At 30.1% G+C, this 27,379-nt stretch overlaps 1 protein-coding gene across 1 annotated transcript; it reads left to right on the top strand.

Annotated features, from left to right (window-relative positions):
• Positions 1-18,666: 18,666 nt before the first annotated feature.
• Positions 18,667-26,515, top strand: LOC107442814 (phospholipase A2). The gene is made up of 6 exons (XM_016056470.4): positions 18,667-18,805; positions 19,887-20,106; positions 20,853-20,989; positions 22,092-22,251; positions 23,800-23,952; positions 26,316-26,515. The coding sequence occupies exons 2-6, from the start codon at positions 19,892-19,894 to the stop codon at positions 26,404-26,406; spliced, it is 756 nt and encodes a 251-aa protein (XP_015911956.1). The 5' UTR covers positions 18,667-18,805; positions 19,887-19,891; the 3' UTR covers positions 26,407-26,515.
• The last annotated feature ends 864 nt before the right edge of the window (positions 26,516-27,379 follow it).

Below are 27,379 nucleotides of genomic sequence, written 5' to 3'. Positions count from 1 at the left end.
TCGCGAAGCACTTAAGTTGTTTTTTCATGCCAGTAATTTATTGTCTTTCTGTTGCAAATGTTTCAAAATAAAATATTAAAAAGTCTAATTTAATATACCAATGCGATTATGAAAACAATGTAAGTACATGTGTTTCGAGAAGCACTTAAGTTGTTTTTTCATGTCAGTAATTTATTGCTTTTCCATTGCAAATGTTTCAAAATAAAATATTAAAAAGTCTAATTTAATATACCAATGCGATTATAAAAACAATGTAAGAACATGTGTTTCGCGAAGCACTTAAGTTGTTTTTTCATGTCAGTAATTTATTGTCTTTCTGTTGCAAAAGTTTCAGAATAAAATATTTAAAAGTCTAACTTTCAAATGCTCTTCAATTCTGATGTTCTTAGTGTCTTTGATGTTCTTAAACCATGTTCATTTAGCAAGTTTTTGAGTTTCGTAAAAGAAATGTCTGCAAGAGGTTTATCCAAAACAAATAGGGTGTCTGAGACCCACATGCTCATTATCAAAACCTCCAAAAAAATAGAGGTTTAATTCAACATTGAAATTTAAAAACATTACGAACAACACCTTATTTATTTACATCCAAACACTAAAGTACGTATATGACACCAGTTGGAAGCAACTTTAAAAGATAAATGGGTAAGTAATTCACATAATACATGATGTTCTGTAACGATTATTCTTTTTTTTTCTTCTCCTTTTGACAAGAGGAAACGGCTTAAATATGAATAGAAAAATTACACACATTGAAGGTCACAAATTTACATTTTATCAACCACTAATCAAACTAGCTTAACCACTATCAATCTTTTACAGTAGAGAAATTGAGATTATTAAAACAGATTTAATTAAATGTCGAATTTTGAAGGTTTTTCTAATAATCAACTTTCAATTTTTCTCCATTTTCTCACACAATTTAACATATATGGCAGTACTTTTACTTTCGTTGCTTGTACCGCCGGCACAAGTAAAAAGTACGTACTTTTACATGTACTTCGTTACTTTTAAAATTTAGTACTTTTACTTGTACTTTTGTTACTTTTTTAGGGAAAAAGTACAGGTATTTGTAACGAAAATGTTGAATGAAATCGTTACTTTTCTAAAACTCGGAAAGCTTTCTAAAAAAAAATTAAATTAAAAAAAATGCTTATGTTTTTTTAATTTATAAAATTAATGTGCAATATATATACATTCACAGCTAGCTTCGTGTTTAAATACCTTGAACTCCCGTGCAGCTCTTATTTTTACTAGCTCAAAGATCACAAAGCTATCTGAACCGCTTTGTTTATGTCTGTTCTTTTAAAACGCGTTCCTATAGAGTAAAACAATTTTAAATCAATGGTAATTTAAATGAATAAAAATAATAAACTAAAAATTAAAATCAATAGATAAAATTTCTTTTTTATGCAAATCCATGAAAAGTTTGAAATGAAAATTATATATTTGATTTTAAAATTATATTATACGATTATAATATAAAATTATATTATAATATTCTTCCAAATTTAAAAAATAAATTAATGCCCATAACTTTCAAAATTAAAAATAATTAAATAAATAACAACAATTTTGCAAAAACATTAAAGAACATAAGAATATATTTCAATAAAATTTTAGATTACTTTGAATTTTCGATTTCCTAGAAATGTACTTTTAAATCGTTACTTTTTTTGTTTAGTACTTGTACTTTTACTTGTACTTTTACTCGTTACTTTTTAAAAGTAACAATTTTTCAACTTTCCACGAAATTTGCTTCTTCCTTAATTAAAATTTAATGTATGATCCTCAATAAGAATATCTTTTATTTTTATTTTTGACAAGAAATCCAAAAGCACATATTGAGGGCGGTCTTGGAGGAACACCCTGTAACATTCAATAGTTTTGACATAATTCCTGAAAAATAATGCCCATTGAAAAATTATTAATGAATTATTTTCTCTTGGAAAATCAAGAAAACGAGAAAAATAAATAGAAGGAATGTGTGTGATTATAAATGGTGCGGAATTCCCATACATACCTTCATTTCACTAAAATAGCTCCTCTTTATTTTACTATTCATTGAAATAAATGAGAAAATAAAAAAATAAGTGGAAAAATATTGGTAATCTGGTTGGCTATGTTTCTTTTGTTTCACAAAAATAAGTGATAAAATCTTTAAAAAAACATTTTGTAAATTTTTTGCTACAAGTAGTTATAAGATGCGGATAAGGGTTTAAAACTAGTTTCTAATTCTTTTCTTTTTAAATGCTCAAATAGCATTTTGGTTTTTCCTTTCGTTGGTACAGGTGATTGCATAAAGGCAAATTTCTTATAACTGCAATTTATTTCTTAAATTAAACACTAATTTTGGTTTCATAGCAAGGAAAAAATTAAGCGCTTGCCTACATTAAATAATTAAAACTATTTACTGATTAAACATGTAAGTTACAATCTTAAGAAAAATATTTATCTATTCTACCTTTTATGATCTCAAGACAATGAAATGTATTCAAGAAATCAGCGGGTATAAGTTACAATTTATTGCTTCCTTTCTTTAAATTGATTTTAATTTGATTTCAATTGTTCAAGATCTTTTCAGTAATTTTGAAAGCAAATGTAGTTAAATAGGTATTCGGTATTTTTAAGGTGTTTCATAAAAAAAAGAAAGTTAATTAATGAATAATTTATTTTATTAACAGCTATTTTAATTATTTTAACCATTCTAATTTATTATTTATTACCATCCAATAACTATTATATTTTTAACCATTATATATAACTAATATAAACTGCATACATATTAAAAAAATTAGTTATTCTTCTTTTTATTTTTACATCGATGAAATGAATTCTTTTCTATTGTTAGAATCATCATTGTAATTAAGCATTATAATGATCTTACTACTTTTCTAAAAAAATACAAAAAGAAATTAATGATTTTTCAGCAAATAAATTTATTCAAGTATTTCGCTAACTATTTTCTTTTTTTGTTAAAATACTTAACATTTATGAAAGCCTTAAATAATTGCTCACATTGTTGATTAGAAAAACAATTAATCTTTTAAATTAAAATACGAAGGAAACAATAACATAAAAAAATAATAAAATTTTTTTCTTTCTTCTCACAACGACTTATTCTGCAACTGATCCTTAAAACCGGGTCCAATCAGAACATAAAATATATCTTTGATAAGAATTGATCTTAATCTCTTCTAATTGGCATTGTTTTGCATGTTTAAAAGCATTTGGAAATCTCTCACGACTTTGAGCTCATTATTTTTAAGGTTGGTGATTTTTACCTCTTTCACAATAACAATTTTAAAAAAAATATATAACGAAATGAAAAGATTCATCACTTTAAAAAGAAGATTTCTTTTAGGGATTGTGAATCATATTAATTATTTTAGCTGCTTTAGAAAACTGGAAAATATTTTTTTAAACTTTTAAGAAGCTAACTTGATGTATTAAGGCGATTGATATTTTTCTTTATTTTTTTACAGTAGCACATTGTTACTCTTTAAAACTTCAATAGTTATTATTTTATATAGTAGTATAGTATTGCTCTGTTACTCTTTAAATCGTCTAGAACAGTGGTGCGCAAACTAGGGGTCGCGACCCCTGTGGGGGTCGCCAGAAGGTTTTTGAGGGTCGCGAAATTTTTATGAAATGCATTATCCCTGCATGCTGCATATCATACAGTGTACATATAAAGAGTGAAGCGCCGTCACTCCCTGTTTAATTGCAATTTCATGCTGTCCGTTCTTTCTGATGGTACTGCAGCATTAACAGGTTCGAATAAAGGGCTCAGAGGCTTAATTCAGAAGGTGGCACCTCATATGGTATTTAATCACTGTATGATTCATCGGCAAGCTCTTGTTGCAAAAGATATGGATGAAGAGTTGCACAACGTATTACAAGACGCTGTTAGTTCAATTAACTACATTAAATGCAACAGCCACAACAGCCGTCTCTTTTCAATACTTTGCAATGAGATGGGCTCAACGTATAAGAGATTTACTGTTACACACCGAAGTCAGATGACTTTCACGTGGGAAAATACTACGACGGATATTTGATTTAAGAAATGAAGTGTACACGTTTTTAATCGAAAAGAAACATAGATTGGCAAGTTATTATATCAATGAAGTTTGGCTAGGGAAGCTGAGCTATTTAGTTGATACTTTCGAAAAACTTAACGACTTAAATTTGAGCTTGCAGGGTGAGAATTCAACTATCATAACTGCAGCCAGTAAAGTTCAAGCTTTTAAGAATAAGCTTAGTCTCTGGCAAACTGAACTGAATAAAAACAACACCATGTTCTCTTGCTTTAACGATTTTATCAAGGAAAATAATATAGATATATTTACATTTAAAAGCATCATTTCCAACCACATTGAAAAGTTAAAGAAAAATTTTTCGAGAAGATTCGAGGATTTTCCTGAAAATCTTGGTTGGATTCGTGATCCATTTTCCTTTGACATATGCAGTTCAACTCTTTAAATTAGTGAGAACTACTGAGTCGAAATCTATTTAAGACTCAGTCTTGACAAAAATTTTGGCTATCCGTGGAAAAACAATATCCCATTTTATGCAAGAATGCCATCAGAGTGTTAATACAATTTGCATCAACGTATTTATGTGAAACTGGATTTAGCAAACTAGTTTCAATAAAAACTAAATACCGCTCGTGTTTTAACCCTGAAGATGATATGCGAATTGCAATTAGCAACATACATCCAAGCATCGATGAGATAATTAGAAACTTGCAGCCACATACATCTCATTAAAGGGCAATTTACTGATTTTTGTGTTATACAAAAAGTATTTTCTTAAAATTATAAATAAAATTAATATGAGTCAAATATGATGTTTTTATTCGATGAAACGAAAGAAATGCGCGAAATATATTATTTGTGAACATTTATCTCTAGGGGTCGCCAAAAATTTTCTCTCTACTAAAGGGGTCGCAGTCGAAAAAAGTTTGCGCACCACTGGTCTAGAATTCTATTTTGTACTTCCATTTCAGTTTATGTCTTTAAACTGTCAACATTCTTTATGTATTACAGTATTACTCTTTAAGCCACCAATATTTATAATTTTTACATAGTAGTATTACTCTGTTATTTTTTAAGTCGCCCATAATTTTGTTCTGTTCCTGCATTACAGTGTATGCCTTTGAACTGTCAATAGTTATATTCTTTATATAATAATATTACTGTGCTACTATTTAAATCATCAATACTTAAATTTTTTGCATAGTATTATTGCAGTGTTGCTTCTTAAATCTCCTATAATTATATTTTAACTTGTATTACAGTGTTACTGTCGGAACTACTAATATTTATATTTTTTACGTAGTAGTATTGCAGTGTTATTCTTCAAATGGCCTATAATAATAGCTTTACTAGCATTATAGTTTATTTGTTTAAACTGTCAATAGTTTGATTATTTATAATGCAGTATTACAGGGTTACTCTTTAAACCACCGATACTTATATTTTTTTATAGATGCATTGCAGTGTTGCTCGTAAAATGGCCTATAATTATGTTTTTTACTTACATTACAGTACTTATTTTTAAATTGTCTATAGTGATATCCCTTATATAGAAGTATTAGTGTTATTCTTTAAACCACAATACATATATATTTTTATTCAGAAATATTGCAATGTTACTCTTTAAATCACCTATAATTATATACTTTTTTTAAAAATTTTTACTCACATTAGAGTTTTTCTGTTTAAACTGCCGAAAGTTTAATTAGTAATAATGTGTTAATATTTAAACCGAAATTGCTTACAATTTTTTTAAGTAGTTGTACTGCTGTTATAATCTTCAATTGGGAAATAGTTCTAATAGTTAATATTTTTTGCTTGTATTGCAGTGTTTATGTTTTAACTACCTTTAGTTACATTTTACACAGCAGTGCCATTCTATAAACCACCAATGCTTTTATTTTTTATATTGAAATACTGCGCAGATACTCGTAAGATCACTAATAATCATATTCTTCATATATTAGTATTACAGTGCTACTCTTTAAGCCGCTAATACTTATATATTTTTTATCGTAGTATTGCAGAGTTGCTTTTTAAATCACTTATAGTTATATTTTTACTTGCATTGCATTGTTTGTGTTTAAACTACCAATAGTTAGAATCCTCCTAAAGTTGTATCATAATTATACTGTTTAAATCACCAATAGTTATATTTAGTTAATTATTAGAAGAAAAAAAGCATTATTACTCTTTAAATCACTAATAGTTATTTTTTCATATAGTTGTAAGTCAGTTTTACTTCTTAAAAAATGAATAGTAGGATTGAACAAAATAATGATTTTACCAACCATTATGCATTGTAATTAAGTTCTTTTATTGAATCTCATAATAAACAATTGACGACAAGTGTTTTTCAATGTTATTTTACAGCTGTTATACCTCAAAATATTATTTTAATCTTATTCTGCTGAATTAGCAATTGAATTAGAGTAATTAAACAATTTATCATTATTTCTGCACTCCAGGATCAGCCTAAATCATAGTTTCTTAAACTGTGAATCGCGATCACAATTGAGATCACTCAACCCGCAGCAAAGGTTGCAAAATACTTTTTGAAATTTTGATGCTTCTTAAACTTTTTAAAATATCAATATTTTCACAATTACCAAATATTTAGACACAATGTGTCTGAAAATAGCTTAAAGAATTTAACTATGAAGAATTTATTTATAAAGAGTTTATCTATAAGCAATTTACCTATGAAAAATTTAACCAATTTAAACGTAATTTTCCTTTTTGCATTATAATTTTAAATTTGTTACTGATTTAAACTTCAAAATTACTTCATTAAATTGTTTACTGTTCACATTATTTGTCAATTCACATTGTTCTATATCACATAAAATTAAAAATTACAGTTTATGACCTAAGACTGCAGAAGTATATTACAGTGCAAGTGAAGAAATTTACTGTTTCCCCACGCTTTTATCGGATATGCGCAATGCTTATGTGGTCTCGCAAAGTTTTCGCAAATAGTATGAAGTCCAACACCAAAACTTTTTATAAACTGCGCATTAAATTATTCTTCTTGTTTCAAAATATTTACAAATGTAAAACGGGCGAAAATGAATGATAGAAGGAAAAGTTGTTTGAAATCACTATTTCCTGTTACATAATGAAGATGATCAATCCGTGTACCTTGGATCATTCACCACGCATAAACAAGTTTTATCTATTCGTTGATTAGCAGGTTTAGATTAACATCTCATAATCCAGTTTCATCCATTAATTCAATAACAGATTTCGATCAATGTCTTGTAATCCAGTTGCATCCATGAGCTTCTTGTTAAGAGAGTGTCGAATTTTTTTAAACATATTCTTTTATGTGTTCAAAATTTAAATAATTTATAGATATTTACACTAATAAAATTGCACCATATAATCAAAATTCTTTTTTCATAAATAAATTTTTTCTAATTTCATGCTGGTAACATACTGTCTGACATACTCTATTCATAAGCTGACAGGCGTCCCGACAGCAATAAAGTAACGAGTAGCTCACTGCTTTATTTTTCTTATTTAATATTCTGAAAACTGAAATGCCTAACAGTGATTTCTAATAAATATGATTGTCTTCAAATGTTAATCAGTGAGCTTCCGCAAATTCTTTTAAAACCTTTACTACCAGTTTTTTTAGTTTTGTTGGTATGTTAGCTTATCTATTCTGGCATCAAATTTGTTTGGAAACTACAGTCGAAGCTCATATTTTTTTATGAAAACTTGTCTAAAATTCTAATGTCTCAAAGATACTAATTTAAACTATTTAACCATGATTTGCATCACAGAACTATATTTCTTGAAGTGATATAATTTCTGTAAAATAACTCTGTAAAATAATGGTACATTGCGCTAATCTAATTGACTTTTTAATAAAAAATTTAATTGTATTAGGAGTTTATTTTCTTCAGAACTAGACATTTTTTAAGTAAAATACTCATTGTCTCTCATTATTTAAAGCTCTGGTCTCAAAGGACTTCAGAAAACTTCAATCGATTTGTTATCTCATTTTAATATCTCATTATATAATGCCACTTTAAAAAGTTATTTTAAAAAATAAAACTTTTACATAGATTTGTATTATGATAAATTACAGCAGCTAAGAAACTTATCCTTTCTATACTTATGATTTAATTATAAGAAAACCTAAAGCATTAAATTCCAAATTAGGATACCAATTTCATTTCTAAAGTTATACTCTTAAATGACTTTTCTAACAGAGCCCCATATTTCACTTTCTATTTGGATTTTATCTTCCTTTTATCCATGGAATAAAAACTATTGCAAAAATATTGAAACGAACATACAATTGTTTATTTTAAGCATAAATGGAAATGACAGTCAGACATTTTTTTGATTAATGTGATCTTAAAAAATTCAACACTGTTCTTCTGTTAAAAATACGAAGAAAACATGCAAAAAAATTTATACATTTTTAATAAGTAGAAAAACAATATTAATAAATAAAATATTTAAAAAAAATATTTCAAAATTGAAAAAAAATTAACGAAATTAAAAATTACGTGGGGGGGGGAACAAAATAAGGAAGAGGTGGAATCTTGTCATAAGCTCACACGATTATATCCGCATGAAAGAGTGCTTTCTAATATCGTATTTACATTACCAAAGCAAAATATATCAAAACAATAATTCTGAGGAGCACCAAAAAAATTCATTTTTGTCTGTTTTGTGTTATATTTATCTAGGGTAAACTAACCAGTGAAGGAACACTTAAGCTTCGCTTGCCTTTTAAAAAATCATATTAATTTCAAAACTAATAATTTTTGTTAAATGATAGTGTCAACATATTTGTTACTAATTGCTAATTATGTAAAAAAAATTTAGAGAGGTTAAATAATATTGTTTTAAAGTTTTGGAGGTTCAAATAACAAGTACTAAGAAGACCAAGTGAAGGAACAGCTCTTACCAGTGAATAAACACCCAGTAAAGGAACACTTAATTTTGGTTATTTTTTAATGCTCATTATGAATTTATAAGCCATACAAATATTTAAAAACAAGCCTATTTTTGAAATTATAACAAATAAATACTTGGAAAATGTTAACTTTTCTATTAATGTTAACTTTTTTCATGAATTGAAAATTAAAGTGTCAGCATATTAACACATACTGTTCATTCACTGGGAAATCTATGCCCAGTAAAGGAACATGCCTGTTCCCTCACTGGTTAGAAGTTGTTTTTCGTATTTTTAACATACTTTTGATGCGGAACATCACTAAAGGTACAAGAAAATTAAAGTTTATCTTTTATTTTGCATTAAGATAGAAAAAAAAAACCAGTAAAGAAACACTTCTTCCTTCACTGGTTTTTCATCGTTTGATGATCCAGTGAATAAACACCCCCTTATCTCAGTACTTTATTATGCTACGATGCTTAAGAAAAAATAAAACGTAACTTCAATAACTATATTTTGAATTCTCTTTTTCACAGTGAGAAAAATAAAACTATTACATGCAATTAATTCCACTTCAAACATATAAATACAAACACTCACCTTATAATTTTTTCAAGGAAACAAGGTGTTGCAGAGATAATAACAAATTCAAAATTTTTTCCAGAGAAGTATATTTGACCAGGTAATTCAAACATTGCTAGATGACTTCCTAGTGTTTGGCAGTAAGCTATTGTTACCAATCAATCTAAAATAAAACTTTCAAATTCTTATTTTTGCTTTTTTAAAAAAATGCTTTTAAGCATTTCTATAATAAATAATTTTGCCTATACTATAAATAATTTCAAAGTTATGCAATAAATTAAATTTTGAAAATTTAGATTTGCACAAAAAAAATCACATACAGAATAAAGATCAATTAAAATTATAAGAAAAGAAATCAAACTAATCACGAATTTCCCAAATGGTGCGAGTTTAGATCTTATATTTATTTATTCATTTGCATTTCATTCATGTCGAATACCATTCATTTTAACATTACATTTAATTTGTTGAAATAACAACAAAAAATATATAGTGATAGTAGGAAAAAATTCTCATAGTTTCGAAATATATTCATCCATACATTTCCGCTTGCCTGATAAAATATTTAAATAATTTGATTAAATAATAAATATTTAAATTAGATTTACCACGAATTTACTTAATAATACTCATTGCAAATAGAAATTCATAATGCTATGCATAATTAAAATTTAAAAAAAAAACGTGGTATACTTATATTTTGATATACTTTTTTTTTCGAAAACACTTTATCTCAAATATTTGCGAGTGAAGTTTCAGCTGGCAACATAAGCTATGCTTAGAAATCATTACGTGGTTTTCTTCAACACTCATTCAACCCCAAAGGAACACTTTTTTTTCCTCCACAAGTTCCCTTCACTCCGATATGGTAAGAAAAATAAACTTCGTTTGAAATACCCTCCTTTTCTCCTGATTTTGAAAATTCTTCAAAATGAATCCTCAAAAGTTTTTTTAAGCATCAATTTTTCCTTTAAATCTGGGGAACGTTATTGAAAATTTACAGTTTTGTCCTCCGAAAAAAAAGTTGTTTGAAGGCAGATTTTGAAGAAGTATTTGCAAATGAAATTCTCTCTTCTCCGCTCTTTTCACCCTCGGGTGATTGAATGGTTTTCGAATTTTAGTACATCTTAAAGAAAGAGTCAAAGTAAATAAGGTTGTTGCCTCAGAAGAATTGAGAGTTTCCAATTATTTCAAACTAAATTCTTCTTTCTTTAACTCAAAAACAACCACAACATTCAAGTTCAGTTTTATGAAGGTACTTAAAAATGGAATTTTGTGATTATGAACGAGGTTGTTTAACTTAAATTTTTCAAAGAAACAATTTTACTTTTTTGACATAAAATTATATTTAAGGATACAATTTAATTTCACTTTCAACCTAAATATTTATATATTGCTCTTAAATGAAACTTGATATAGATTTTTGATTATAATTCCATACCTTGACTAAGTACCGAATACACTATCTACCAATAAGTATTTGAGCACATATGCAAATGACTATAGCTACCTGAGATGACTATAGCTACCTGTCACGCCCTACGCCTGTATATATCGTGTAGAGAACAACCTCGGCATTATTCCCATGCAGGATGCCTACTGCACTATTTTGGATGACAATGCGCTTCCTACGTTGTGGAAGTTTTACGGGGTGGACTCCTGTTACTTCCAGGACGAGTGTGGCGGCTGTCATGTTGCGAAGGTCACCAAGGCTTGGTATGGTGCCAATGGGGTTAATCGAATGAACTGGTCTGTCCAGAGCACAGACCTGAACCCTATCGAGATCCTCTAGGACGAGTTGGATCGCCGAACTAAGGGATGTACTACCCGTCAAAAATCGGTAAAGGAACTTACATATCTTCTCCAAGCCGAGTGGGAAAAAATACCACTAGCCGTCACACAAGGACTTGTGGAAAGTATGCCCCGGGAGGGTTCACGCTGTAATGGCCCCTCGTGGAGGCTCCACCAACTATTGATTATGAATAAAGTTTGTTTTTCTATTCAATCACACGTATCCAAATACTTATTGGTAGGTAGTGTATAATTCCGTAATTACTAATACCTAATATAATTCTAACGCCGATTACAATTTTATGGAATTCCATACAAAATATAATTCTATGTTTGTTTGTTTTTTGCCCATTCTAACTGGTTTAAAAAATAGAGTAGACCAGCTCCATAAGTCTGTGTACGCTAAAAAAAATCTAAAAAAAGGAAGGGTTCTTTGTCTCAAATCTTCCTTTCGCAAATACCAAGCAAGAGAGATGATCGGAATTCGAAGTATTGAATTTTCCACAGACGGGGAAGATCGTATTACTTTGGTCGAATCAAAGGAACTCTAAGTGACCACTTGATAGTTTTAATAGTGCAGCGTGATACACAAGGCCACTCTTTAAATTCAGAGCACCTCTAAGTTGCTTGACCCTGTACCAGTCGTGTGCCTGGTGGAGAGCGCCAGACAACAGCATATTTTGACTTGTACGAAGTATAATTCTAATTATTTATATCGGTTACTATTTCTTAAGAGACTTGGTTGCCCAGTGGTTAGAGAATCAGACCCCAGCCAGGAATGGGGTTCAATCCTTGACTCCTTTAAGATCCACCGAGTCCAAGCGATATAAAATCTGTGAAATAAGTTCTATGGTTGGTCGCTGAGCAGTACAATTGGTACAGGATTCTAGAGAAAATTTCCTTTCCCTTCAGAACTAAGTCTAAATTGATTGGGTCTGAATTGTGGAAATGGCTTCCCGAAAGAGTGATGCTAACAACTACTTCAGGAGGGGCCTCCCTGGCCGAGCGGTATCGCCGGTCCAAGCGCTCTGTTAAATGTGGAGGTAGCGGGTTCGAATCCGGCCGTAACCCTGGATGTATTCTTTGTGATGTCCTTCTCTGAATTGTTCTATTTGTATTTTCTACTTGACAATGACTTATAAGCCTATATTGAGCACACAAGTCAGCAAATGTATGTAATTTCAATAAAAAAAATCTACTTCTGGAGATTTTAGCTAAGACGTACTTTTACCCTTGCGGTGCTCTCTCGTAAAAGGAAAGGAGCACCTTCCTGCATTAATTCGCAAAAGGTCAATGGCTAATGTGCTTGGCCTGTCCAAGTATCATTAGAAGCAACAACACACAATATCTTAGGATTTTCAAAGCAATTATTATTCAATATCATAATATTACAATTCTATATTTCTTGATAAAACTTCATCTCTACTTTTAATCTTGAAAAAACTATTTTCAAATAAAATCAACTCTTCCCCGCTATTTTTACCCTAGAATGAACGAATATTTTAAATTACACTGTCATTTTCTTTAGTATTGCTCTACACAATCTTCTAATTAGCTATTTTTATTCTAAATACGCTTGATTACACACTATTAATTTATGTCAGCATCCATCCAAGTTCGAATATTGTCATAATATAAGATCAAAATTAGCACAGCTTTCAAAAGCTATTTCTCCAACTCTGTCAGAATTTTCCTTTACATCCGTTCATAAAGTCGAAAACATTTGTAACCATTCAGCTTTAGAGGCACATTAGTTGTTAACGTAAATCGATCTAATAAATCATAAACAGATGCATTTGAAAATAATTCTGTTTTGACTGGTTCCGCTTTCATTCAATTTTCTAATTTAACTGAAATATTGAAGTGTCAAAAGTTCGAACAGAGGTCGAAATTCGACGTTAATTTATCTTAATAGTCTACTAAATGTTTGTCATCCTTTCTAATCGCTTTTTAATATCTTTCGAGTTTCACTAAATTCCATAAATGGGTAATCCCTTCTTCTTATAAAGTTTAAGACCACTTATAATAGTTAAAATGCTTTTATTTTGATTAATACTTATTGAAACCTCACAGCATCACTTAAATAATCTTGTTTGCAAAGCCTATCAGAAGCCCGGTTTTCTAAAATGTGAAACCAAAGACTTAAAATGATCAAATCTTTAAAAATCTTTACTTTGCTTTTATTTATTTTACCTTGGAATATTGCAGTATTATCCGAAAGCAGTTCTATAGTAATGAAAAAGCTTCGCATCGAAATATTTCAAATAATTTTTCTTCCCCATTACGAAGCTACTAAACATTTTCCTCGTGTTGCTTCTGTTACTAAATTACAAATTATTTATGATCTCACTTCTTTAAATTATCATATTTTTCTCCATAGGTTTCTAAATAAAATGATTGATTGCACTGATATTTTAAATACAATTCAGTTTTCTGTAAAGTGTCACATAAAAACATGTGAAATAAAAAAATCATTTGCAAGCTCATTGTAAAATTATAATTAAGTAAAAAAAATAGTTTATACAAATTTTATGGCATTTTTAAAGGACTTGCTAAAGACCTTACTATTTTTAATCTGTTTTTTCAATGTTTTTTATTTAAACTTCTTATTGGTTTAAAGACATTGTTTTTTAACTTTGCATCACCGTTCTTGATTTATCTTATCTGAAGTATGTATTCCATAGTTCGAAAATAGAATAAAATAAAAAAATATTTCGATCACTTATCAACAAACTTATATTATAAATTATTGGAAAAAAATCCTAAAATTCAAATAACGCACAGGAATTCCCCTTCATAAGCATTCCATCATTAGCTGATGATAAAGAATGTGGTTGTTTGTAACAAGCAGAGAAAATTTCGAAGAAAGATATAATATTGTTCATTTCAGACATTGAAGATTCAGATTGTAGATTTTAGAAGCTCTACATTGAAATTAAGCAAACATTATGAGCCAGATATTTAATAGCTTTTGTTCCTGCCCACAGCACGAACAGTGGAAACTTCTACTCGACTAGATGATAGGTACTTGATGGGTACTTTACTACGTCGCACTAAAGTTGCACAATGGGCTATTGGCGACAGTCTAGGAAACATTCCAGAGGATGATGCGAAGACATGCCATCACAATTTCGATCCTTAGTAAAGGGGATGGCTTACTTGCCTTAGTAGCTCGACGACCTACCCGCGAAGTCGAGCACTTTAAGGTAGAAAATTTTAACAAGGAATGATACCAACCTCGGTTCCTATGCAGACTGATTAAAGTAGTCATTCACCCTCTTACTGACAGCAGCCAGTGATGCTTAACTTCGGTATTCTAATGGAAACTGTGTCTTTACGATCAGTCCACTGCGGGACACTAGATGATTGTTAAAACTAATTATTGAAGAACTTGTAATAAGAGCTTGTAGTTTTATGCAGATTTACAACAGGCGTAGAAACACCAAACAATGCCGTCTGCAAATGTTATAATTATCTGGGGCATCGGAAGTCCTCTGATCGGTCAGGAGAAAATTTCCTTCCACTTCAGATCTATGTCTAAATAGAGGAAGTGGCCTCTCAAACTGTGATGACATGTCTTCAATAACTTCAGACAGTCGCCAATAGTTCATTGTGCAGCTCTAGTGAGACATAAATAAAGTACCTACGAACCTTCCACGGTAAAAGGAGCAACACACATCATGTATCTTTCTTATCAATAACCATTATGAGATGACGTCATCTCAATCGTCATTGATTTAATATAAATACACGAACCTGTGTTATAAAACATAACACTAAAAACATATGTCCCGCAGTGGACTGATTGTTAAGACACGGTTCCCAGCAGATGACCTAAGCCAAGCATCACTGGCTACGGTTAGTGTGCGGGTGGGTGACCACTTGGATTAGTCTGGGTAGGGACCGAGGGTGTGCGGTATTGGTCCTCGTTAAACTGTGCTACCGTAAAGTTCTCGACTTCGTGTGCAGGCCGTCGGGCTACCGAAGTAGGGGTGCCATCCCCTCTGCAGAGTATCAAAATTGTGATGGCATGTCTTTGGATCATCCTCGGGGATGTTTCCCAGACCGTCTCCAATAGCCCATTGCGCATCTCTAGTGTGACGTAAATAAACTTCAACTACACCGACTAAAAACATATAAATACAAAAACCCATAAATGCCCCACACTATATAAACAACCGTAAAATAACCAAGTAATAAAATTCCCAGCACGTTCTAGAGTCGTGCACCCAACTTTCTGCCTTTTATTTCCTCTATTCCAAGATCAGTCTATAATTATAATCCTAGTAACTAAATAGCACAAATTTTAACTTCAACACCAAAACACACACAAAAAAAACTTTCTTTTTAAAATTTCAGTTTGAAAACACAGTACGATATGTAGATGAATCTGCATGCATTTATAACTAATACATAAAACGATTCTTAAGGTCCATGCAGAAATGAACAGCAGGATTAACACAACGACAGGCAAGAATTAACACACCAGATTAAAGGGGGAACCCGAAAAATTGAACACCATGCTACATTAACACTTCGAAGCATTGGGCGAAACGATAACATTTCATGACCGTTGAAATATATATATATATATATATATATATATATATATATATATATATATATATATATATATATATATATATATATATATATATATATATATATATATATATATATATATATATATATATATATATATATATATATATATATATATATATATATATATATATATATATATAAATAAATAAATACAAGAAAACACTAAGAAAGTTAAGAAAAACAATAAGTTTCATTTATTGCGCTTAAGCTGCAAGTAAACAGCACTCTTTAGATAAGTTCAAAATGAAGAACAAAACAAAGAAAAATTATAGACGTATGAAAAAAAGGGGGTGGGAAATAATAAGTAAAAAAAATAACAAACAACATTTTATTAAAAAGAAGAAGAAGAAGAAAAAAAATTGCGGTTTGTTTTGCGGATATAATCGTGTGGGCTGAAGAAAAGATTATATCTTTTTTTTCCGGCTTTTTTTTCCGGTTTTTTAATTAACATTTCATTTTTTTTTTCTTCTTCTTCCTTTTAATAAAATGTTGTTTGTTATTTTTTTTACTTATTATTTCCCACCCCCTTTTTTTCATATGTCTATAATTTTTCTTTGTTTTGTTCTTCATTTTGAACTTATACATATATATATATATATATATATATATGTATATATATATATATATATATATATATATATATATATATATATATATATATATATATATATATATATATATATATATATATATATATATATATATATATATATATATATATATATATATATATATATATATATATATTGTATATATGTCCCGCAGTGGACTGATCGTTAAGACATGGTTCCCAGCAGATCACCGAAGTCAAGCATCACTGGCTGCGGTCAGTATGCGGGTAGGTGACCACTTGGATTAGTCTGGGTAGGGACCGAGGGTGTGCAGTATTGGTCCTCGTTAAACTGTTCTACCGTAAAGTGCTCGACTTCGCGTGCAGGTCGTCGGGCTACCGAAGCGGGGGATGCCATCCCCTCTGCAGAGGATCAAAATTGTGATGGCATGTCTTCGGATCATCCTCAGGGATGTTTCCCAGACCGTCGCCAATAGCCCATTGTGCAGCTCAAGTGCGACGTAAATTAACATTAACAACAACAATATTGTATATATATATATATATATATATATATATATATATATTATGTCTCGAAAGATTAAATTGTCAGATGGAAATGTGTAGGATTTAAATTCAACTAAAAGCGAATTTTGGTAACCAAAAATCTCTGTCACAGTCTTTCAGTCACTCCGATATTTTTCAGAAGAAATATTTTCGGAGTAACTGCCAATAGTTCGAGTAAAATTTTTACTTTCCCTTTTCAAATGCTCCGAAGCGCTAGGGTACCAGGTTCGATTCCTGTGAAAACACACTAGCTGCATTTCTCCTTCTCTGATTTGTGATACTTTTGATAGGATGTCTCGACTTTTCTTTTAAAAGAGATTATTAACTACCATAGCTTTAAACTACGCTAGTGGCATTTCTAGAAACGTGAAGCAAAGTATGGGCAACGCATTTTTTCGACATTTTAATTTTATAAATTCCTTTATAATTTCAATAATTTTTTGTGAAATGTAGAGAATTACAATTTCAGGTACATACTCTTTCCATCATTCATTTTAAAATACGTATTTTTAATATTTTTATCATTTATTTTTTCATTGGACTGCTCTAACCGAACGGCCTTATCATTCGGATCACTACCACGCGAGCTCGAATCTCCCGTTTTAACTCAAGATGTGTCTCTGGGATTTCCCTCCCCAACTTCTGACCTCCGTTCATTAACTTGACAAGGGATTATAAGCTACTCTCAGTAATGAACACAGTACGGTACTGTACAGTACTTTTAGTTACGTCACACTGGAGCTACACAATGGGCTATTGGTGACGGTCTGGGAAACATCCCTGAGGATGATCCAGAGACAACATGCATACGTCACATCCCGTTTTCAAATAGGACACCTTCACACTCCATCCCTCCGTAGATCGTAATTTTGATCTGAACCAGAGCACGATCAATATCCGATCCAGTACCCCCAGAGGTATTGACTTGTTTTGGGAGCTTATAGGACTTTTTGACCCAGACAGATTTAGTGTGCATCAATCACCATTTGTATCCAAGATGACTTCAGCCTGTGGGGATCGAACTCATGACTACTCCTACATGGGCTCAATGCCCTACCAGCCAGGCTATCTGGCTCAGTAATGAACACAGAAACCAGCACATGTATAACAATAAATAAACATAAGGGTCATCCTGGCTGGGCAGTATCTCCCGTTAAACGCTCTTTAACATGGAGATAGCGGGTTCGAATCCCACCATACCCTGTATGTATCCTCTTGTTGTCCTTCTCTGAGTTGCACTATATTGTACAAATCATCATTCTGCTTGGCAAAGGTTATAAGGCGTACTTTGCCATAAAGCACACAAGCCTGCATGCATCTGTACCTATAAATCAAGGAATAAACAGTAATATTTTAACTTTTATTTATTTATTGTTACACATGCATATGCAAGCTTGTGCACTCCTTAAAAAGTACAACTTATAAACCGTTATAAAGAACAAATGACCGTTATAAAGAACAAAGATCAATCCTTGGTTACTACGGGATTCGTACCAACTCTCTCCTCACTACATAGCGTTTATTGGGAAGCCGAGATCGCCCCGTCAGAGAAGCTCTGTTTTAACTTTGTATGATATGCAAATTTAATGCGTAGTTTGCGCTTGCCCAAATAAATTTCTCTTAGCTAACTACAGAAGCAAGAAATTCTTGTCTATCAAATCGGACAACTGAGTGTGATATTTGACTGAACAAATATTAAGTATTTTTTCTAATCAGTTATTCCATTTACAGAGCCATATTTTAGGATTTATTTTTTCAGTAAGTATAATAAAAGTAAAGAATTTATTTTTTATAGTTTTATAGACCGAATATATTTAATGAAATACAGGGATTAAAAATGTGTAACTATACTAACCAAATTCATAATCTTTATTCGAAATCTGGAATTTATTGTTCGTTTACCTATGAAACTTTCGTAATTTAAAGCTAAGTAATAATTTTTATAGTTCTTCTAATTCGATAACGACAAAAAAGTATTTCTAAGTAATATTTTGTGTTTAGTTCCTTATACAAGTATTTACGCGTTCTTATTAGAAGCGTAGGATAAAATTTAATGCAATTTATAAAGTGTTTTGATAATTTCAAATGCGGTCTGCTTTATTATTTTAATTTTTTTCATCCTATATGCTACTATAAGCAGTAACTCTATTTTATATATTTCGTGCCTTAATTCATTACTCGGAAACTTTATATCTTGGTTCAGATGTTTAAGTAGTTCTAAAGAGAATCTGCAAGAAATTTATTAAACTTCCTAATATGAGTATCGTATATAATTTTCTCTAGTAGCATTCTAAATTTTATTAGATTCAAACAGCTTAATTTTGATTCTTTAAATACTTATTAGTCACTGGTTTTTCCTGTGTTTTAAATTTTATCTCAATTTTGTTCGAAACTGATCAGTTTGAAGACAGATTTAAACTAGTATTCTTGTAAACTAGTATTCTTTAACTCATATTTTACTGTACTATGTTATATGAAATTTAATATCTATAACCAATGAGTGACAATATGAAATTTTATTTGAATTTTATCTACCAGCTGTTTTAAAATTTTAACTCAAATTTTAATAACTTTCTTTTAAATGCAAGTTTGTTTACTTAGGTCCCCTTTTGAGAAAAAGTTCATGTAATTGATTCAAATGTATATATTTGCACTTACATTAGGCACTTTTTTTATTTTCAAAATCATAGTTTTAGGCATAATTTAAACTAGCAGCTAGTTATTTAATATTTCAAAACTATTTCTATTTAAATTCTATAGAAATACTTCGACAACTTGTAATTTCATGTTTTAAACATTCAAATTTATATTAGTGTTAAATATATGCATGCATTTCCAGGATACATGATGCTATTATTATTATTGTTTGGATTTTCTTTGGGCTATTCTAATGCTGATAAAGTAAATAGCACCTCTCCTTCGAAACCCAATCTATTGGAAGAGCTTGACCGAATACTGAGACCAGACATAGTTGCTTTGATTGGATTGAAATCCAGAGGAGGAAGTAGCTTCATTCCATTAGAAAGCCAGCAATTTAAATGTAGGATTTTAAATAGTCTGTAAGTATCTCCAATTGCAAATTTATTTACCTTTGATTACAATGTTAATCTGAAGCTTCAGACTGCCTTTCAACTGTTTGATAAGAACAAAATTTCATCCAGTATTTTCCCTCTATTTTCTATATCAACCCTTTGTGGTTGCATGATTTCTACGCCGCTAAAGCTATTTTTTATCCTAGTCTTGCTTTCTCCAGCTGAACAGATGAGAATCTAGCTAATTATCGTATTTTTATAATTCAGGTTACATTTCAAACACAAATGTTTTTTAATTATTTGTTTCAAAAAGATTAATCTTACTATAAGCTGTATTGAATTTAAATAATTGTATACGTCTGTCTCCCCCTTCCAGGAGTACAATTTTTAGTACATAGTACTAAATTCCAATAAATGTTTCGATAATACTAGTAAAACTCTCTCGCATTTGAAAATCTGTCTTCTCTCCAATCTAATGTATTAAAAGCTCATTATCTGGTATTTTAAATTTTATTTTGTTTATTTAATATTTTAAATAAACGTTTCAAGTAAGTAAAATTTGTCATGTAATATTCTTGATGAGCTTTTAGCTAATTATAAATATTAAATAAAGTAGCTATTCGATCTTGTGTAAAATACAAACTCAATATAAATTTTTAAACTGTAAAAAGTAGTTAACTGTTGAATACTAAAATATGAAATTAAAGCTTATAAGAATTTTTAATCGGTAAATATACCTTTAATTATATAAAGTAATTTTCTTAAATCTTTAGTTATAGAAATGCAAAAATATCGAATCCGACCTTTCTTAACGACATGTTAACTCCTCAAATGATGAATATGCTGGAAAATTGTTCGACAAGAGACTTCAGAATTGCAGATTTCTTTAGTCAAGCTCCAATTTTTCCCGGTAAGAAATTCTTTCATGAAATCTTTTGATTTAAAGAGATTTTTGTACTTTTTACTGCAGAGGGAAATATTTCTTCCAGAGTTCTAACTAGTCAGAATAGAATTTTAAACTAATTATTTTAACTATATCATGCAGAAGATGGCTATATGTAGTAGGATTATTTTATAGAAATGAATGCAGTATTTTTATAAAAGACTACTGACGCGACATAAAAGAATGCCCGAAGAACTTCTGAAAAATATTTAGCGATGTTCTCAAATATTTAATCTTCCCTTACTAGTGCTATTAATATTAAGAGTAGTTTTGTTTAGGTAATTACTGTAACTAAATCTTATAAATAATTTAACTCCGAGACTAAATTAGTGTTAAGGTGATTTTAGTTTAATTTTAGTTTTTGAATTTTAAGATTAAATTTCTAGAATCTTCGAGCAAACTGCGACTCGCATATTTTAAATCTTTAAAATTAGCTTTTTCTTATCCATAGAAAAACCATTGCACCAAACTTGTGCAGGCATCTAAGATTTTATTAGGTGGTGGTAAAATTTATTTGGAATAATTTTCTATGAATTTACTTTCAGAACATTAATAGGCATAACTAAAATTTTATTTAGGGAGATCTGGCATCCAATCTATTGGATAACTTTTCGCACAATTTTAATAATAAAGAAATGTTTTTATACGCCTTTAAAAAGTGATACTCTTAAGTAGAAATAACAAGTTTAGTTTCAGTAAAAATTTAATTGCCATTGACTTTATAATGTAGGTATAGGATTTTTATTTTTTAAATAATATAAAGCTGTATTTTGCATTGTGTTGACAGTTTGAAAAGAATTTTTTTCCAAAAACAATGCTTGCTTTATTTTAAAAATATATTCAATTAACTAAGCTTGTGTCACAAATTCATTGTATTCAATATTTAAATAACTTTGAATCATCAGTTTGTTTTCTAGTACATACAAATTATTCCAATACTGAATTACGGGAAGAAAGAAAACCTATACGAAGTACAAGAGAAAACGTATACGTTGAAAACACGTTTGCTATTATAAGTCATGGTTTGCTATGTAATTGAGAAAGGAATGTTTCCTTTGTATTTTTTTAGGTACTCTATGGTGTGGACAAGGAAATTTGGCCGAAAACTTTCACGATCTTGGCTATTTCAACCAAACTGATGCTTGCTGCAGGGATCATGATTATTGCGATGACATTATTCGGCCTGGTAAAACAAAATACAATCTAGCCAACCCTTACAAAATTACTAGGTACGATATTCTAATTTACATCCTGTGTGGAATCTGTAGTTTAGTATTGTATATTATGCAGAACTGCTAACGTTTTCCCTTTTGGGGAAAATTTCTAGCTGAAGAAACTTTGTTTCAATTTTTTGTAAATTTGATTTAAAGTAGATTTCTAAACCTTTCACATGTACGAGATTCAACGTTTAATTGAAAAGCCACTGTTGCAGCTCTTTCGTGGTAAGGCTTTTAAAATGTTTGCAAACTTAGCAAAGATTATGTAAGCTTTAATTTTCAAATGTCTACCCCTCTATAAAATATTTTACAAGCAGAGTTATAGTCCTTATGCTTTCAGACAATAAATAACTTTTAAAGTTAAGTTTAAACATTTACACTGTTCAAAGTGAATTATAAATGATTATTTCAGATGCTGACTTTTTATTGCTTAAATTGTAATCATGGCAATTTTAATAAGCAAAATGCTTAGGATTTTATATTCTGCATTCAAATTTTAGTTTGGAATTGTTTAGTTGAAGTTCTATGCTTTGCCGGTAATAACAGATGGATGTATAAAGAGCTCAACTCTTTGCCGCCTTAAAAGATACCTATAATTTTTAAGCAGTTACAGCTATTGCCAAACTAAGATCGTTCCGCAGCAGAGTATTATGGAAAATAATTCAAACCCTATTTTTATATACGTTATTTCCTGGCTGGTACTTTAATTTTCCAGAAATTGCACTTGGTAATTTTTATAATGAACAGAAATCTTCTACATAACTCCCTTCTAAGCATTTTCAAAATAGAATTTATTATTTTTAATTCAATCTGCATGCAGAAAACATTTATCACTGTAGAACAAGAGAATTCTGTAGTGGTTTAACTTTAAGCTTAAATGACTTTAACACTACGTGGTATGAAATATTAAAATTTGAGGCCTCATAAAGCAACTAATATGTCAAGTTAGAGAGAAAAAAGCCATCAGGTTTTAAAAGATTTTAGATTTTGAAAATTAAACAAAATATTTTATTTTAGTATGCTTCTTAATTTGATAAAATAAGAGCATGAGTATAATGCAGTATTTTTACTAAGTGTATTTTGGTATGCTTCAAATTATTAGACCATATTAAAAATCTGTCTTAACTTCAATTTGTTACAAGAATAACGTCACAATCCAAATAAGCCAACCTGTATTCACCTGTGAGAGAAAGTTGCTTTCTTTAGCATTTTATGCGAAGTGTTCCGCATAGCTTTTATAAAATTTGAATACCGTAACTAGAAGGCATTTGTATTTTTGCACAGCTTTAAAAGGTTAATATGTAAAATTTTTAACAATACTGCTTGTTTTCTGCGTGGTCTAGTCACTTGAGTCAACCTTATGTTTAAAATTTCACTTAACCATCAATGTATGAAGAGTTTTTTTCCAACGGATTAATTGAAACTTGTTTAAAACTCGCATTATGATTTAATTTGAAGTGATTCAAATCAGACTTTCATAGTAGAAACTTCTGTTACGAGACTTTTATTTTTAAATTTAATAATTAGTGCACGTCATTAATCCCTTTTTATATTTTGAAGATTGCATTGCAAATGTGACACTGCTCTTCGTCAATGCTTCAGAAAAGTGAACACTCCTATTTCTAACACAGTGGGATACATTTTCTTCTCTCTCCTTCAAACTCAATGCTATGACTTCGACTATCCAGCATCACGATGTTTAGTTTGGAGACGGTAAGTCCCTCTAATTACTAAAGGTTTCTTTAAACAGTTTTAAATGCGTATATCTTGACAGTATAAATTAATCCTAATTCAATTTTTAAGAGTTAATTTGTCTAGCATCAGTTATTGCTGCCATGCAATTGCAAAACTTGTTTCACGACTGACTTCCGAGAAAAGTGGCTTAGCAACTATTTTTCTTCTATTGCTAACTCTATGAATGTTAAAATAACTCAATAATTAATAAAATGTAAAATAATAGAACGTAAAAAAAAACTCATGAAATAAAACTTCACTTTTTAAGAAATTTTTTCGAAATCTGTAGCTTACCGTATTTTAAATATATAATTCGAAATTTTGTATTTTTGTAGCTTACGTTGATTTATAAATTGCGCGGCAGTATGAGATTTTTATATTGAATTGGGGGGGGGGAGAGGAGTAATCGGCAATGCCAACCTTCCTCTATGAAAAGGTACACCACCATAGAATCGAGTTAACATGTCTTACATACCAGTGAATTGTAATTATATTTTTGTAGTGGTAGATACACTGCAGTACTCCCCCACCAGAATTATTTCTGATGGAATTCGATGAACATTCTCACTAGTTGATTCATTGCTGTCTTGTGAGACGCCGGGAGAGCTGTATTAAGATCACCATACTTTTTTAGTGCTGATCGTGAGAACTGTATTAAGTTCACGGTCGTGGTCGCTCCTGTGTTTCCATTAGTCTAATACATTGTGTGTGATCGAAACTGGGTAGCAACAGCACGAGCTGGATTATGTCGCAGTCCCATGTAGCAAGTCAACTATTCATTGTGAACCATCCATCTAAGTAGGCGTGTTCAAATCGTAGTGGGCGTTTCCTCCAAGGTAGGCGTGTTCACGTCACGTTCAAAGGTCACCTCTGTGGGGATAGTAGTTAACGACAATGTCAACCTTCATCTATGAAAATGTACCTCAACATAGAATGGAGTTAACACTTCTTATATTAAAGTGAATTGGAATTATAATTTTTATAGAGGTAGATACACTACAGGTTTAACCGTATTGAGCTATAGGGTTTTTTCGTTAAATTTACACTCTACTTTATTAGCAAAATTTTTTATTTCTTAGTTTTAAGAAAACTTAAATGAGCTCCAGTCTTATATTAACGGAACTTAAGTTTTTATCTTTTGTATTGTCAAATATTCCGAATATATAATTGATATTCACAAAGGTTGAAATCTGGCTTTAACTATTTCAATATATTATGATCGTGTAACTATTTTAAGTAAAATTAAAAATTTTTAACGCTAAGAAAAATATTAATTGACTGCAGTTTTTGTTTATGAAAATTAGTCACAAAGTTGCCTTGTTTGTTCTTACTGTAACTTAAGTTATGCTTGTAAAGTAAAAATGCGGTTAAACTTCATGTCCATTTCTTGATGTAAATTTTTCAATTTTTCAGAACCGTAAGTTGACATTTCAGAATGTGCCATAGTTCTGACATTATTCACTTCATTTTACTCAGCCTTCAAGGAAGTGTCATAAATCATCAAACTAAATCTTTCTAGATATGTTTGTCGAAACAGTACCACAAAAATTAAAACAAAATGGCGTCAAGATTAAGAATTTCGTAAACATTATAAGAATGATTACCAAGACTAGGTTCTTTTGGATATTTTAACAATTCAAATTTTTTAGTACCAGTTCCGATGATTAGTTGCTTTCAAATGCAGAAACTACCATTGTTAGAAAACTTCTACTTTGTGAAGGGCTTATACGCAGAGTTGCTCTCATTCTGAAGTCTTAAAGAAACGTACGCATTGCATGTAAACAGTATTTTCTCTAAACTCTCCTCTCTTGTGATGAAATCTGAGCATATGTGCAGAGTCCTAATATTAAAGAAAATTTTGCTTTTTACTAGATAAGAAACTAAAATTAATTTTAAAAGAATTACTTTATTTCGAAGGCCATTATTACCAAAGTGGTTGTATTCTAGAGCACTTAACAGGTAAACATTTCAAAATTCAAAACTGTAGTCTGTCATTAAGTCTATTCATAGTTGTAATACTCATAGGAATTTTGGGAGAAGTAACAAAGCTTGCTGGATCACGATAGAAATAGAAAGTCTTAATGCGTTTGAATACAAATTTTAATTTATTTTGAATTTTATCTATCATGAACTTATTTAATACTGTTCACTTAAATCCATACTATAAAATGAGCATTGCTTTGTTGACTGAGAATAATAGCATGGAATTAATATTGACTGTTTTGTAAATTTCGATGTAAGTTTTTAAATAATTTATACCTGACATGGTCTACTATATAATGACTTGTTACATTAAGTTCTGAACATGTACTTGCACTCATGTCATTCGCTTTCCTTTGCAGTGGTTCAATAAGAGAATACTGTGTGAAATATGAGCTTGAAGAGGATAAGCCTAAGATGTGGCAATGGTTTGACCAAGAACCTTATTTGTAACTACCTACCAATTCATAAACATATCTAAATATATCTGTGACAAAACTTCGTGGTGAATGTTTTTTACTGTATTTATGTCTAGTTTTAATAAATTTTACGTATTTATCAATCTGTTTTCTTACTTGAAAATCTCCTTAGGTTCGGCCCTAATACTCAATATAAATTTTCAAAAATGATATGGAAATGTAATCTTTAATATCTAGTGCAAAAGTTATAAATACTACATTTTTGTCTTATATCTAAGTTCATATACTCTGAACTTTGAAATGTGTAAATTTTTTTTAAAATCATTTTAATCTGTATGAGCACCGTTATCCATGCCCTGTATGTTTCCCTTGTAAGGAATTTATCTAAAACATAATGTTACCCTTCAGTGCAAACTTTCTATTGAGAATGCGAAATCAAGTTAACTTAATTTAATATATACCGTATTTATTTCAATGTTTCAATTCGGCCTAACTTTAAATTCACTACTTTAAATTGAAATAGTAAAATATCAGTTTTAGAAGTTTTTACTTTTACCTTCAAAATTTGAGTACTGGGCATAGCTTTATTCGAAGGGAGCAAAATTTGAGTACTGGGCATAGCTTTATTCGAAGGGAGCAAACTTCAACGAGTCTTATGACCTTTGGTATGAGGTTGGACTTGAAATAAAATTACCTAATGGGACTAATAAGCAGGACTTAATAATAAATTCTTATTTGTAATCATTTAAATTTTTAAGTTATCAATGTCATATTAAAGAAAAAAAATTTTTTCATCCATGCACTTAGATTGCCGATTACAATACTTTCGCATGCGTTATAAACATGAGGTACTAAAAATGACACTTTTGTTATACAGTGAATAAATTCATTTAATACCATTTTTATGTCTTCAATAAAAATGCGTCCTTTTTAAAGTGAATTCAAAGGTTTTCGTCCATAATCATTAGAGGCAGTGATTTCTGAAAATAGAGAATTGGCAAATAAGA

This window comes from Parasteatoda tepidariorum, chromosome 8 (assembly GCF_982258835.1).
Source record: "Parasteatoda tepidariorum strain Cologne lab strain chromosome 8, Ptep-v5.0, whole genome shotgun sequence".
NCBI classification, from domain to species: Eukaryota; Metazoa; Arthropoda; class Arachnida; order Araneae; family Theridiidae; genus Parasteatoda; species Parasteatoda tepidariorum.
Note: the sequence above shows the minus strand (reverse complement) of the source record. Positions and strands in the feature narration are given on the sequence as shown.

Bases quoted from the DNA above. Each gene is read 5' to 3' on its own strand.
- LOC107442814 (XM_016056470.4), top strand. From the start codon at position 19,892: ATGATGCTATTATTATTATTGTTTGGATTTTCTTTGGGCTATTCTAAT. The intron at 20,990-22,091 runs GTAAGAAATTCT...GTATTTTTTTAG, and splicing joins TCAAGCTCCAATTTTTCCCG to GTACTCTATGGTGTGGACAA. The intron at 22,252-23,799 runs GTACGATATTCT...TATATTTTGAAG, and splicing joins AACCCTTACAAAATTACTAG to ATTGCATTGCAAATGTGACA.